The sequence below is a fragment of the Rhamphochromis sp. 'chilingali' genome, assembly GCF_963969265.1.
Source record: "Rhamphochromis sp. 'chilingali' genome assembly, chromosome: 22".
NCBI lineage: Eukaryota > Metazoa > Chordata > Actinopteri > Cichliformes > Cichlidae > Rhamphochromis > Rhamphochromis sp. 'chilingali'.
This window is the reverse complement of record NC_137950.1, coordinates 26440428-26452618: the sequence shown is the minus strand read 5'-3', so window position 1 is coordinate 26452618 and position 12191 is coordinate 26440428. Positions and strand designations below refer to the sequence as shown.

The window sequence follows — 12191 nt, the reverse complement described above, 5'->3', positions numbered from 1 at the left end:
CGATCTCTGCCATCTCTGTAGGTAATACCTCAGCGCTCCCAGTGGGCTCTCCATCTGGAGGTGTCAGAGTCGGTGCTGCAGCCAACACCACGGAGACAGATGTTCAGCTGGGGGAGAGGAGAAAGGAGGAGGATGTTTTTCACCTTCGGATCAGTTCAGCCCTCTTCGCCTTCGCCCGGGGAATGTAGGACAGCGAGAGGAGAGGAGCACAGAATGGTTAATGAACACAAAAGGAACACAAAGAAGAAACTGTTACAGGCGCAAATATAGTCGAAACTATTAATAGCTCCAGCAAAAACAGCCTCCTTTTCTTTCCTCAGATGTCTTTAGCCGGCACGTCCGCCCCCCTCCCTGCACTTTGCTTGAGGTCAACCCAGTGCTGTTTGTACCCCATGCTGCTTGCAGTTGTTGCAGGCTCTTTTACAAGTCTATTGCCAGGCTCACTTCCTTGGTTTTCTACCAGTTCCTCTGTCGCATGTCACTCTGCAGGGTCCCCGGGCTTCAAAGGAAAACTAGATACAGTATTCATGGCATAACCGGGGGTTGGTCATCCAAAAGATACCACAGAGGGAAGATATCAAACACAGCTTTGAGGGATAACACCATTTTATCTTGTACTGTAAGACACAGACATCAAAATAAATGGATGAAAGAAATTTGGTTCTGTTCAGTTTCTTGAAAACTTCTTAGAATATTTATCAAACCTAACAAATTACAGTTCAAACAAGGACTCATTTTCCATCTTTGTCCTGTTTTTTTTTTTTTTAAATGCTATTGACCTTTATTAAGATCGAGACCATAAATTAATGTCTAACCAAAGAAATGGAAGAACTAAAAATAGGTGTATGGAATCAGAAACTTAAGGGGAAACAGCTCTGTGCACTGAATCTTCTTTTATTTATTATTTGAAATAAATATAAACATCTTCAGTTTTAACATTTCTTAACTTTCTCTGTCAGTCTGGCACTACAATGAATTTGTTCGGCTTTTGTGCTGCTGGCTACACAAAATAAGACATTTGATGTCATCTCTGTGGGATATGTGAAATTAGAAAAAGCATTTTTCTCCATATAAAACGTCTGTTTGGTTTCCCATTGGCTCTGAGAGGGGTCTCTCCTCCTCCTTAGTTTATGAGGACTGTTTGGGGGCAGTTTCTCTCTTAAGCTCATCCATCCTTGAAACTTATTAATTTACCGATTCAAAAAAAAAAATCTACAGCTTAATAGATTGTTTGCATATGTAATTTTCACTTCATGATTGTATCAGTTAATGGTGTTGTCACAGTATCTTTAGCATCAATGCAATAAGACAGATTTGTTGCGTTTTGTATTTTCTGGCAAACAATTAAGAATGAAAGCATTACAGAGGTGGAACTATAACTGTAGAAAGAGCAGATAAAAATAATAATTACACAGTTATTAGCAGTGTTATATGTGCATTATTAACACAGTGTTTCACCCCTAATATGAAGCACGACTCTTGGACGCTGAGGTGAAATGCTTTGATGACATCACTCCGTGTGCAGATATAACTGGGTTTAAATGTAACACGCATATTTTTATAATTAGCAATGATGAGAAAAACAGACTTTTAAACACTTCTTAAAAAGGTGTTTAAAGAAATTAAAACCAAACTTGCATATGCATTTTTTTTTATTGTTATCAAAATTCATTTGAGGTGTTTGGTCTGTGAAATTCAGTAGTTTTTTTCCCTTTTTAAAAAAATTATGTTGGTGTTTATACCCTCATTGCTGTAGGAGGGAAACAAAACTATGATAAACAATTACATTTGAAAGTCTTATAATCTGAGTAGATATGGGTTGGTACCAGTGTACTGCCGTACCCCTAATTCTTTTTATTTTCATGATTTCTTTCACAGTTTTTGAGGTTTGTGGAGAGGGGCTGCCTGGGTATGAGTGGCACGCTCTTTGTTTTGGCACTGAGGCTCTTTATAGCCAAGCCTGAGACATTCTTGACAACCATCCCCCATCCGAGTCAGGCTCGATTGGATCTGGAGGCGCTGGCCGACCTGAAGCTCCCGTCTCCCGGGTCCCACTGCGACTGCATCCTTTCCCCACTCCATCAGCATGGTAACTGAGAGAGACAAGTGACTTGGCCAGGGTTAACGTCTTAATACTCCCCGGGATTGCCTCCAGGATCCAAATGGCTACCCCTAATAGTTTTCCTCCTCTGTGTGCCTGTCAGACCGCCATGACTATATGCCGTAAGAAAAACAAGACTAGCTGAGAGGCAGCGTAACGAGGCAGCACGATGAAATAATGAGGGGTGGTGAGGAAGAAGAGAAAGCTTTGGTGTAAAGACGCAGGTACAAAGCGCTGCCTGATACTTTGCATGGAAAGCTTGCACACTTGAAATTAAACCAGCTCTTTTCCTTAAAGCCCAGGAGGGGGGAAACCAGAACTCAATCAGTGTCACGTCACATGGTTCAAAGCGGCCAATTCGATGCTGCCAGGAGGCTGAGAAATGCAAGGTGACAGTTCATTTTACCAGTGACAGTGTGTCGGTCTCGCTTGCTGGTTCCACAGTCAATTCCCAGCGAGCAGTGAAGGTTGAGTGTTGCTGTAGACAGACAGCAGCTTACCACCCTCCCCTCACACCACCACCTTCCTCCTCCTCTTCCTCCTCACCGCCGCTCTCTCATCGACCCTGCTCTGCTTTGTATTCCAATTAACTGGACAGAGGGAGAGGCGGCAACGTTGCCGGATCACAAGCAAAGGCAGACACATTCTTCTGGCGTCCTTCCAGTCTCTCAATCCCACCATATCAATAGTGCTGTGCTTCCCTTTTTCCCCCTTCACTTTCCCTCTCCTCTCGGCTTATGACAAGGGCCAGTTGTTCCAGAGGGGTAATTCATGGATTCTTCTTTAACAACTGCCTCTAGGGACAAAGTCCTGGTAATGAAAAATAGGTCCCTCGCTCACACATTCATACATCACATGTAATAGAGGTGTGCAATCACTCAGTCGAGTCAACGCACTGCTAGCTGTAACTGCTGTCCTTAACAGACACCTCAAATAATGCTGAATTAATATTTTGAAACGGCTCATATATCCTAACATAATACAATTTGAATGATTTTCTATTCAATGCTCTCAGGGCTAACATTGATTGGAGCACAAGCTGAGGTAACTCTCCGAGTCAGTCAATGTGAGGCTGACTGAAGGTTGTAGATTTAGCACAGCACATTTGCTCTCTTCTGTCTTTCGTGTCCTCAATCTATCATCACTTTTTTTTAACTTCGCCCCCCCCTGCACTGACATATGTTTGAGCAATGGGTGGGTTGGGAATTCAATGATTCGGAGGAAATCTGAAGAGTAAACTACATCTTTTTTTATCTCCTTGAGCAACACAAACATTTACAAGAGACCGTCAAGAATCAGGCCAAACACCTTTTTTTTTTTTTTAAATGAATGCATTTAAATTTGCGCACCATCTTGAGATATATTCTATTTTGAAAGGTGAAGGAGTGACTTTAAGCTATTTTTGTGGCCAATTTGTTTGAAGGTGAGTGTCGCTTTCTTTTTAAACTACTTCCTTTTCCTCTTCTAAACTAAAGACAAACAGAGCTCGACAGACAGGTGTGGGTGCCTCTTTATTTGCCCCTCTGGACTGCCTATCTGGAGAATGCAGTGTTGTGTGTTTGCAGGACAGGATACACACACACACACACACACACGCACACACACACACACACACACACACACACACACACACACACACACACACACACACACACACACACACACACTCAAACACATACCCTTCATGCCCTGAGGAGCCTCCTGACTCTCTCTCTTCTGGCTCTATCAGATCAGAGAGACCTGCTGTCCCTCCCCACACCGCAATGCAAATGAAAAGGAATGCGCTGATAAAAGGCCAGATCCCGGAGATGAGAGAGGGCAGAAGGAGGACAGAGGCAGCAAATGCTGAAGGGGGTGAGAGCCTCTTGGGGAGATGAGAGGCAGCAGAGGAGTCAGTGTTGGTAGTAGTGGGAGATCATAGTCTTGCTCCCCCTCGGCGGCGTTTGATACAGGGCTTTTGTCGCTCTTTCAGTGGTGCATTGTTGGGTGGTGTAATCCCCGTTGGATTACAAAGGGCTTCCCTTTTCATATGGGGCTGACCCAGCAGGCAGGTGGCTGGGGCTCTGTGGAGCTGTCAAGGGGAGGGAACCTCTTTTCCAGGGGAGGGGACCCCCAGTTCCTCTTACCTTCACAGGGGCTTTTTGCTGGAAGGCCAGTCAGGCACAGGTCAGTGTGGGGACAATCCTGACATGGGATTCAACTCGCCCTGACCCCACGGGTTCTTGTGGAGAAGTGACAAGGAAGGACTCCATCATGAGACAGAATTTAACATGAAAACATGTGAAAACACGTGAAAGTATTGTTTGGTGATCAAAAAAAAAGATTTTTAAATAAAAACAGGATCATCGCAGCTGCAACGATTAAGATTAGAGTCAACATGCTGCATTAAGAGTTAAAAAAATGCAAGTTTAAGATCTGAAATAATAAAAATCTTGTCTATAGTTTAAAATATGGTATCAGCCATACATCACTTGATTGATACGTCGTGTTTTCTGTCAATGTGAGCTGTGTCTGATTGAGCTTTGCTTATTTGATGGCTTTCCTCACACGCTTTCAGTAATAGAGGATCAATAACACAATAGCAACAACCACCAATATTTCTATTTCTAATATAGCTACTACCACAGCCTCCTCTGCTCATTTCAGCTGAGCCCAGTCCAATCCAGGTCATCCTCTGCTGGCAAACGTAACCATTCATCCAGGCCCTGTCAAATAGTGAGGGGCCAATTTAGTGAAGCTGCATTCATTTATTGTCATAAATATACTAATTAGTTTTTCAGCCAAAACCAAAGACCCATGAAAGTGTCATATTTAAGCAGTGAAACTGAGAATTTATGATACCCGCTTTGCCAAGATGTGCTATTTATGCAGAAGGTAATGTTTAACCAGTTAAATTCAGATTCAGTAACAAAGCTATATGTTAACTGCATCCCTGTTGATATTTATATTCTCATCTTAAAAAGAAAAGAAAAAAGAAAGACAGATTCAGAACTCAATATCTACTAGAGGGAAAGCATTAGACATCCCCATTAGGTTATTACTTCCTAAAAAAATCTCTCCTGCTACAAATTAAATTTACCATTTTAAAGATTGAAAGACTGGGCGTACTTGAACTCAGCATTTGCACAAAAACAAAAAGCGGTCAGTAAAATAAAACTTTAAAAAATTATCTTTCTGTGAAAGGTCGAGGAATTGTAGCTCACCTTTATCAGAATATGGTTCTGAAACGCTTTTATAACCACATTGGTAGTTCAGGATGAGGTTCAGGTTCAGTAGCAAAAACGGAAAACATACGCACTTGAAAGCCGCACGCAGGGAGAAGACTTACATAAAGATCGCTATCTAAAATCACATTTAAAATAGCTTCCCACCTTTATTTCCACGTTAACTGGTAAGTATATAACCTTAACAGGAAAAATGATAGAAGATAAACATTGAAGGGCCATTTAGCTGACTTTAAAGAAGCCAAAATTAGCTAATAAACGCCTATCAACGATTGTAGCGAAGTTAGGCTAACTTAACTTAGCCTAGCATGCTAAATTAGGCTAATATAAAACTTGCATGGACAGCTAGACAAATTAAACAGCAGTTACTTTCATTATGAGAATAATAGTGCTAAGTTTTAGTTCTGGCCTGTGACTCCAGCTGTGCAGTATGTGCACTGAAGGCGACATAACAACAACAAGGTTTTCTAAATACTTCCTCCAGTTAATTAAAAAGCCAAGCACTGTCACCAGACTTTATTTAGCTAAATTAAACTTAGCTACTCTGGAGGTATATCATGATACATTTTTCATGTGTGTATTATCAATTTACCTAAATATTTTTTAAGGTAAATTAATCGGTTTACAGAGCTACGGTCAATGCTAGTAAATCCTATCACGATTAAAGTACACACAAGCTGTACTTTGGGCTGTAAATACCACAATTACAATCCTGTATACCTATAAGCCACAATATAAAATGAAGACTGACACCAGAGTTTTTAGAAACATGGGTTTTATTTTAATTTACAAGATAACCCAAGTAAGTCAAGTGCACAATTGCATTCTTGAGAGCACAAACAGGTCTGGCAGGAAGTAGCCTTTACTCTTACCTTACAATGTGTGGACAAGACCCAACAACTCTTTCACTGCCTCTGTGAAAGAGGCCAGCAGAGGTTGCAGAGCAGTGTAACACAAGTTATTGAATCATGTTACCTTGATATTTTGAGTTTTCTTAACTGTTGGATCAAACATCTAGGTTACCAATGCTTCCTTTAAGTCAGCTGCCTTAAAATGGAGGAGTTTTGCTGCTGACACTGTGATATATAAGTGATGTAGAAAAAATTTGTGTAGAAAAAAACCAAGAATTTTGCCCCAGATTGTGAGACTTGGTGTGGGCGTAAAAATGTGTTAAGTTGCAGTTTCTAGCAGAGTTTAAATGTGTTTTTTCAGCTGAAAAAAATAAGGCAAATTAAAAAGTGCTAGATTTTGATAACCCAGATGCACTAGGAGGGCCTGTAATTAAAAAAATATTTGTAATATGAAGGTAAAGTTTTACATGGTTTCATTAAATATGCTAGAGCAGGGGTGTCAAACATAAGACTCCAGTCTGGCCCAATGGGGGGCTTTGGAATTTTAACTGTATTTTCATTTGTTTCCACTGATAAAGACCTCACCTGTAGCCATTCATATTACAACAAAGTAATTAAGTAACCAATAAATAAATATGAATTATTAAGAGTTTTACTAGCCTGGCCCTCTTAAGATCAAACTGGGCTGTATGTGGTCCATGATGGTCCTGTGCTAGAGTCTGAAAAATAAATGCTTATTCTGAGAGGGTCAGGTGGGAACCTTTTCCAGATTTGTTGATTTCTATGTGGAATAACTTTGCATTAGTTTCTAGTTTGCTTGTCTAGACGTGGTTGTGCATTTACCACATGCAGTTTTGTAATAACACCGGCAGGCAGCAGCTCATGTACATGACCTACTAAGCCTTATAAGCCAGACAGCGGTGGGGTTTTTTTTTTTTTTTTTGTCTCATTGTCAGGCAGAGCTTCTTTGCTCTCAGCTGAGAAACCAGAATGCAGAGGAAGTTGTCATTTGTGCACCTGCTCCTCCCCATTTTGTGCAAATGTTGATGCATGCACGGAAGTTTCATTGCAAAAGGCCACAGGTGGTGAGTTGATCTACAGTGTATGTGTGCCGGGTTCCTTTTTAAGTCTCATTGAGCTGTAACGGTACGTTAAAGACTGGAGCTACGTAGGCTACATTGTGGAGTAAAACCCAAAGCCTAAAGGAGCTGAATAAGTCTGATAAATCATCAAATTGAAGTTTTATTTTTTGGATAGGTGAACCAAAGGGATGGGGACAAATGTGGACGACTTCACGAGGCTTCTGTATGGTAATATCTTTATTTATTTTTTTACATTTAACATATCTTTCTTTCCCCATAGACAAGTTTAACTTTAAAGTCAGTTTAAGTAGGCACTCTTTAGAGTTGAGCTCCCACCTGTTGAGCACACAGTGTTATAGAGAACTTTTAACACTGCATCTTAACAATTTTCATAGATCTTCACTGCTGCCGTGACATTTACTACATTTGCATCCACTGCTAAGCCAGCCAACAGGCTTTTGGAAGAACATTTGCATGGGCCAGAACATCTCTGTAGAATATGAGTGGGTGCATCATGAAATTGAATCAGATAAGTGATGTTGACCGACCTGTTCTGGCCTTCATTATCATAAAGATTGGTGTCACATTTCTCTGTAATGTTTCCACCTCATCAAATCAAGTTTGCAGTTTACTTTAGAGGGATATGATAGCCTTACGTGTTTGCCCTTTTTTTTCTTTTAGTAAGTAAGTAGAAGGAAAGCATAAAGTATTGAGGTGCAGGTGACTAGTTGAAGGAAATCTCTAAACTCTTGACCCAGACAGAGATGGCATCTCATGGTATTGTTTTGCTGGCTTGGTTTGAGTCACGTCTTTACTTAGAGTATTGCTGTTAAATATGCAACCCGGGGGCCAGAAGCAGCCAGTCAGAGTGTCAACTCTGACCTCGTGGATGGTTTGTTACCTATTGAGGTGAGATCAACATTACCACATTACCTAACAGGACTGAAAATGTATAGAAACCTAAATGTATTTCTAGATTTGGACAAGTTGTTAAGTGAGTTTCATTACATGACTAATCCAAGTAATCCAAACCATAGCGACATATTAATTACTAACCTTGTGTTACTGATGTATTGTCTCAGACGTTCTTCTGGATGAAATTTTATCCATTTTCGGCGTTTTCTTCCTGCCATGTGATGGCGATTGTTTCTGGCTTTCAGGGACCCACAACTTTAATTGAGAAAAATTTAACGCTCATTCTACATCTTAATTCTGCTAATGTGTTTGTGTTATCCTAACATAGCTTTGAGCTAGCCAACAAGTAGTGGATCATATGTCAGCTAACCCAACTTCACAAACATTGCTGATATTTAGTTTTCTATTAGCCAGCTAACTTAGCCAGCTAAACCTTGGAAATCCTTTCCTTCATGGATGTCTGCATTTTAAGCCTGTGTGAACACCCCGAGTGATCATTTATATTAAGTTCAATGTTTAAACTCTCAGTGGTTTCTCCCCATTTGTTTGACTTGGGGAACTGAAGAATTATTTGGACCTGAAAATGGCTAATGACATCAGACTTAACAGGTCAATAGTTTTTTCGTTCCTCAAAAATCTACATGTGGAGTTTCCGCAGCAAAACCAATACAAAGTTTTTCCTGGGTGATGATTTGCATTGTGATGGGAGTGGTCTCTACCAGTATAAGAAGTTATTAAAGGCTCACCGGATGGTTTGATAAGGTGAGTCATATGCTGTGGTCTTTGCAGTAACGATATCTTAACCATCTCACACCTGTGAGATTTTGGACTGGTGTTACAGTATTTGCACTGTCCTCCATTAAAACACCAGTGGGTGAAAGGCTTTTTGGAAGAGCTATGCTCAGCCCTCCTTTAGAGTTCCTAAAAAGTGAAGATTTAAGGCATACTGAAGCTGTTAGCACGTGGTGGTTTTTCCTTTAATGTGTCAAACATCTTCATGAGCTCAGCACAAAGAGAGGACTGTGAAACATAAAGCAATATTTTATAAAAGAGAAAACTTGATGCGAGATTTGTGAGTGATAAACTAGGAACAAAGATATGAAAGTACCAGATAGAAAGTATTCTTAAAGTTTATTGTCTGGATGCCAGTTTGGAAGCTAGCGTAATTGAGGCTCCCACATTAAACACTTTCAGTTATTGTTTATAATGTCTCTGTTCATCAGATGGTGGTTTATGCTGGTAATTATCATTTTTGTGCTGGTTTATTGTTGTTTAACCGCATGCGAGATGGCTCTTGGCATTTCTTAACACCAGCTGTATTTGTCAAAGTTAGGAAGGTTTAATCTGCCATCATGGCTACAATAAAAGTGTTGAAATTGCAGAGAAATGCTCCCTCGGTTTCATTTTGCGCTGTTATATCACAGTATGCCATGAACTGTTGCGTTCCTTTTTTTTTTTGTTACGCTCCGGGGCCACGTAAAATGCTCCCGAGGGTCGCCTCTGCTGTGCAGGCCGCACTTCGAGAGTCATGGAGGTACGCTAACACAGACTGCAGGGTTTGCTTTGTTTGAGTGCATTGTAGTGCATTATTCTGTGTAAGCGCTTCATGATCGTGACCCTTTAGTCACTCATAACCCTCAGTGCTTAATTTATTTTTTTTTATTTTTTATGTTCGTGGTTATTTAACAGGGACAGTGCATGCTAATTAGCACAAGGATAAAAATATAGCATGTAAACATGTCAGATTGAAGCAAAACTGCTAATTTACATCTGTAGTTTCTGTTATATATACAACATGCATAACAGAAGACTGAAGAACAATACAGGAAATGCACAATGCCAAGGTTGCTTTAATTTAGCATAAATGGTTTGCTGCCCTCAGACTGCGAGCTGTTTGTGACAGAGATTCTTCATGGTGAGAACCTGAGTGAATCTGCAGAAGAGACACGAGAGGTTCTGCTGAATAACTTCAGGGTCGTCCATTCAAGGTATGATTTTATCCTTTCGAAGAAGCTCTAAATCTGAGGCCCAGAAACCCACTTTTAAAAGTAATTTCAAAGACTCCGTTATCTAATTTTAGCTGATAATGCCACACAAAACCTTTAATTGTTGCTGTAATTGCTTTAAACACAGTTTGCATGATTACATTTGAAGGAGCTGATTAAGTCTAATGGTGTCACCTTCGAGACCTAATTCTTGCTCTTATTGTTAAAACAGCTTTTAAAGATCTCGTGCAATAATCTTTTCTTGATTGAGACAATTAAATGTGATTTAATTCTTGAGCACGAGCCCAAAAAAGTCAACCTCTTGTATGAAGTACTGGTGACAGCTTACTCCGGAAGTCGGCACTGCCTGCACTGCATGATAAGAGACACAAGCTCTGCTATAGAATCCTTGTGGTTTTGTGGTCTTCTGCTTAAGAAACAATTACTGAATTTCAGAAGTAATGCTGGAGCGAAGCTGTCTGAAAATGAAAGCACAGAAACCTTTGCAAGTCACTGCAAAAATGTAGTTTTTGATTTGTACCTGTTTTGGTTTTGCAGAAACCCCGAGGAGTTTCCTATAAGATGTAAGTAACAATCTCTTAATCTCCATCACATACTGTGTAGTTTTTAAAGATGAGGCCATAAAGTCTGTTGTTAATTATCTCTCTTAGTGACATTTCCTTTATCTCTCTGTTTCACACAATCACTACCACCAGCGGATTTAAGGGAAGATGAAGGCTCTGATGACAACCGCAGTTCCAGCCTGGGTCGCTCGGCCCCTTCAGACGACGCCTCAGTAGTGTCTGACTACCAGGAAGATGGAGTGGCTGACTGTAAGTTAACAGCAGTCCTGATGGCTGGTTCCTCCTTTGTGTGGGCTATTGTAGGTGCACTGCAGAGATTTGTCTGTGCACGGCAAGAACAAAACAAAACAACAACAAAAAACTGTTCACTTTAGTTTATGGGCCACATACAGCCCAAGTTCATCTAAACTAGACCTGACTAGTAAAGTCACTGAATAATAATATATTATTTTTGTTTTCTTCAAGAAACATTAAAAATGCAAAATGTATATATTTTGCATTTCCCTTAATTTTCTAAATAATGGCTGTGCAACAGAAGGTAGGCCAAACAGATACCACCTTACATATCTTAAAAATAGATTTAATTTAATCGCAGTCATTCCACATTTGTTGGGTCTACTCTTTTTATGTGTACATTACAGTTTACAGATCATAGTATAAAGACATAACACCTTCACAGAGGGTGTTTTGTCTACGTTTTAACAACCACCAAAGTATTACATTTCACCCTGAGCGTTACGTGACTATTTGTGTTTCTGCTAAAAGGCTATAAGTTGCTTTAAACAAAAGGTAAAGAGGAGTTGTCACTGTGTTGTGCCCTTCTTTGTCATGAGTGCAGGCGTTCCACAGGATTCATTCTTTGACCTCTTCTACTGACCATATTTAGCATAAATATTGACATTATCATATCTTCCACCCAAATCTGTGACAGGTATTGGGGGGAAATTTGGACTATTGGGAGTAGTCATAGCAAGCCTGAAATGAGAAGTTTGTCTTTGTGTGTCTATGTAATTATTGCATGAATGAATCAGTCGAGTGACTTTGGTTACAAAAATATTGCTGAGGCTGCTGCCACTTCTACCTTTCACTTTACAAACGATGTAAAATTGTTTAGTTTGCTCAGACTCGCTTTTTCAGCGTAGCTAATTTATTTCATGTGGCCAATGCAAATGTGCACCTTGAATCATGTCTTTCCTCAAGAAAGCGTCAAAAAAGAAAAGGAAGAAAGGAGAGGGAGCAAACTGAGGAAAGTCTGTTGTTAATGCATTTCTTTCAAAAGAAAAGTGAGCTGCACGACTACCAGGTTAGCAAGGGTTTAGCTAACAGCAGGTGGTAAAGACAGCGAGCCAGTGTTAGACCGAGCACAAGTTAAAACCATGAAACTGATGGCCCTTAATTTCAGAAACGGCCAGAAAAGCAGCAGCAGGTGCGTCTCCAAATGAAAGCTTA

The 12191-nt window shown here is 40.3% G+C and overlaps 1 protein-coding gene across 5 annotated transcripts in view; it reads left to right on the top strand.

Annotated features, from left to right (window-relative positions):
- The first annotated feature begins 3253 nt into the window (after positions 1-3253).
- skap1 (src kinase associated phosphoprotein 1) overlaps positions 3254-12191 on the top strand; it is a 44801-nt gene continuing 35863 nt past the window's right edge. The window contains exons 1-5 of one of the 5 annotated variants that reach the window (XM_080873792.1): positions 3254-3524; positions 7434-7486; positions 10056-10161; positions 10717-10742; positions 10875-10991. In XM_080873792.1, the coding sequence (XP_080729918.1) occupies positions 7447-7486; positions 10056-10161; positions 10717-10742; positions 10875-10991 (289 nt within the window). In that variant the 5' untranslated portion in view covers positions 3254-3524; positions 7434-7446. Of the gene's footprint in view, positions 3525-5133; positions 5493-6631; positions 7487-10055; positions 10162-10716; positions 10743-10874; positions 10992-12191 lie in introns of those variants that run through there. The other 4 variants (XM_080873790.1, XM_080873791.1, XM_080873789.1 and 1 more) reach the window with 4 other exon arrangements.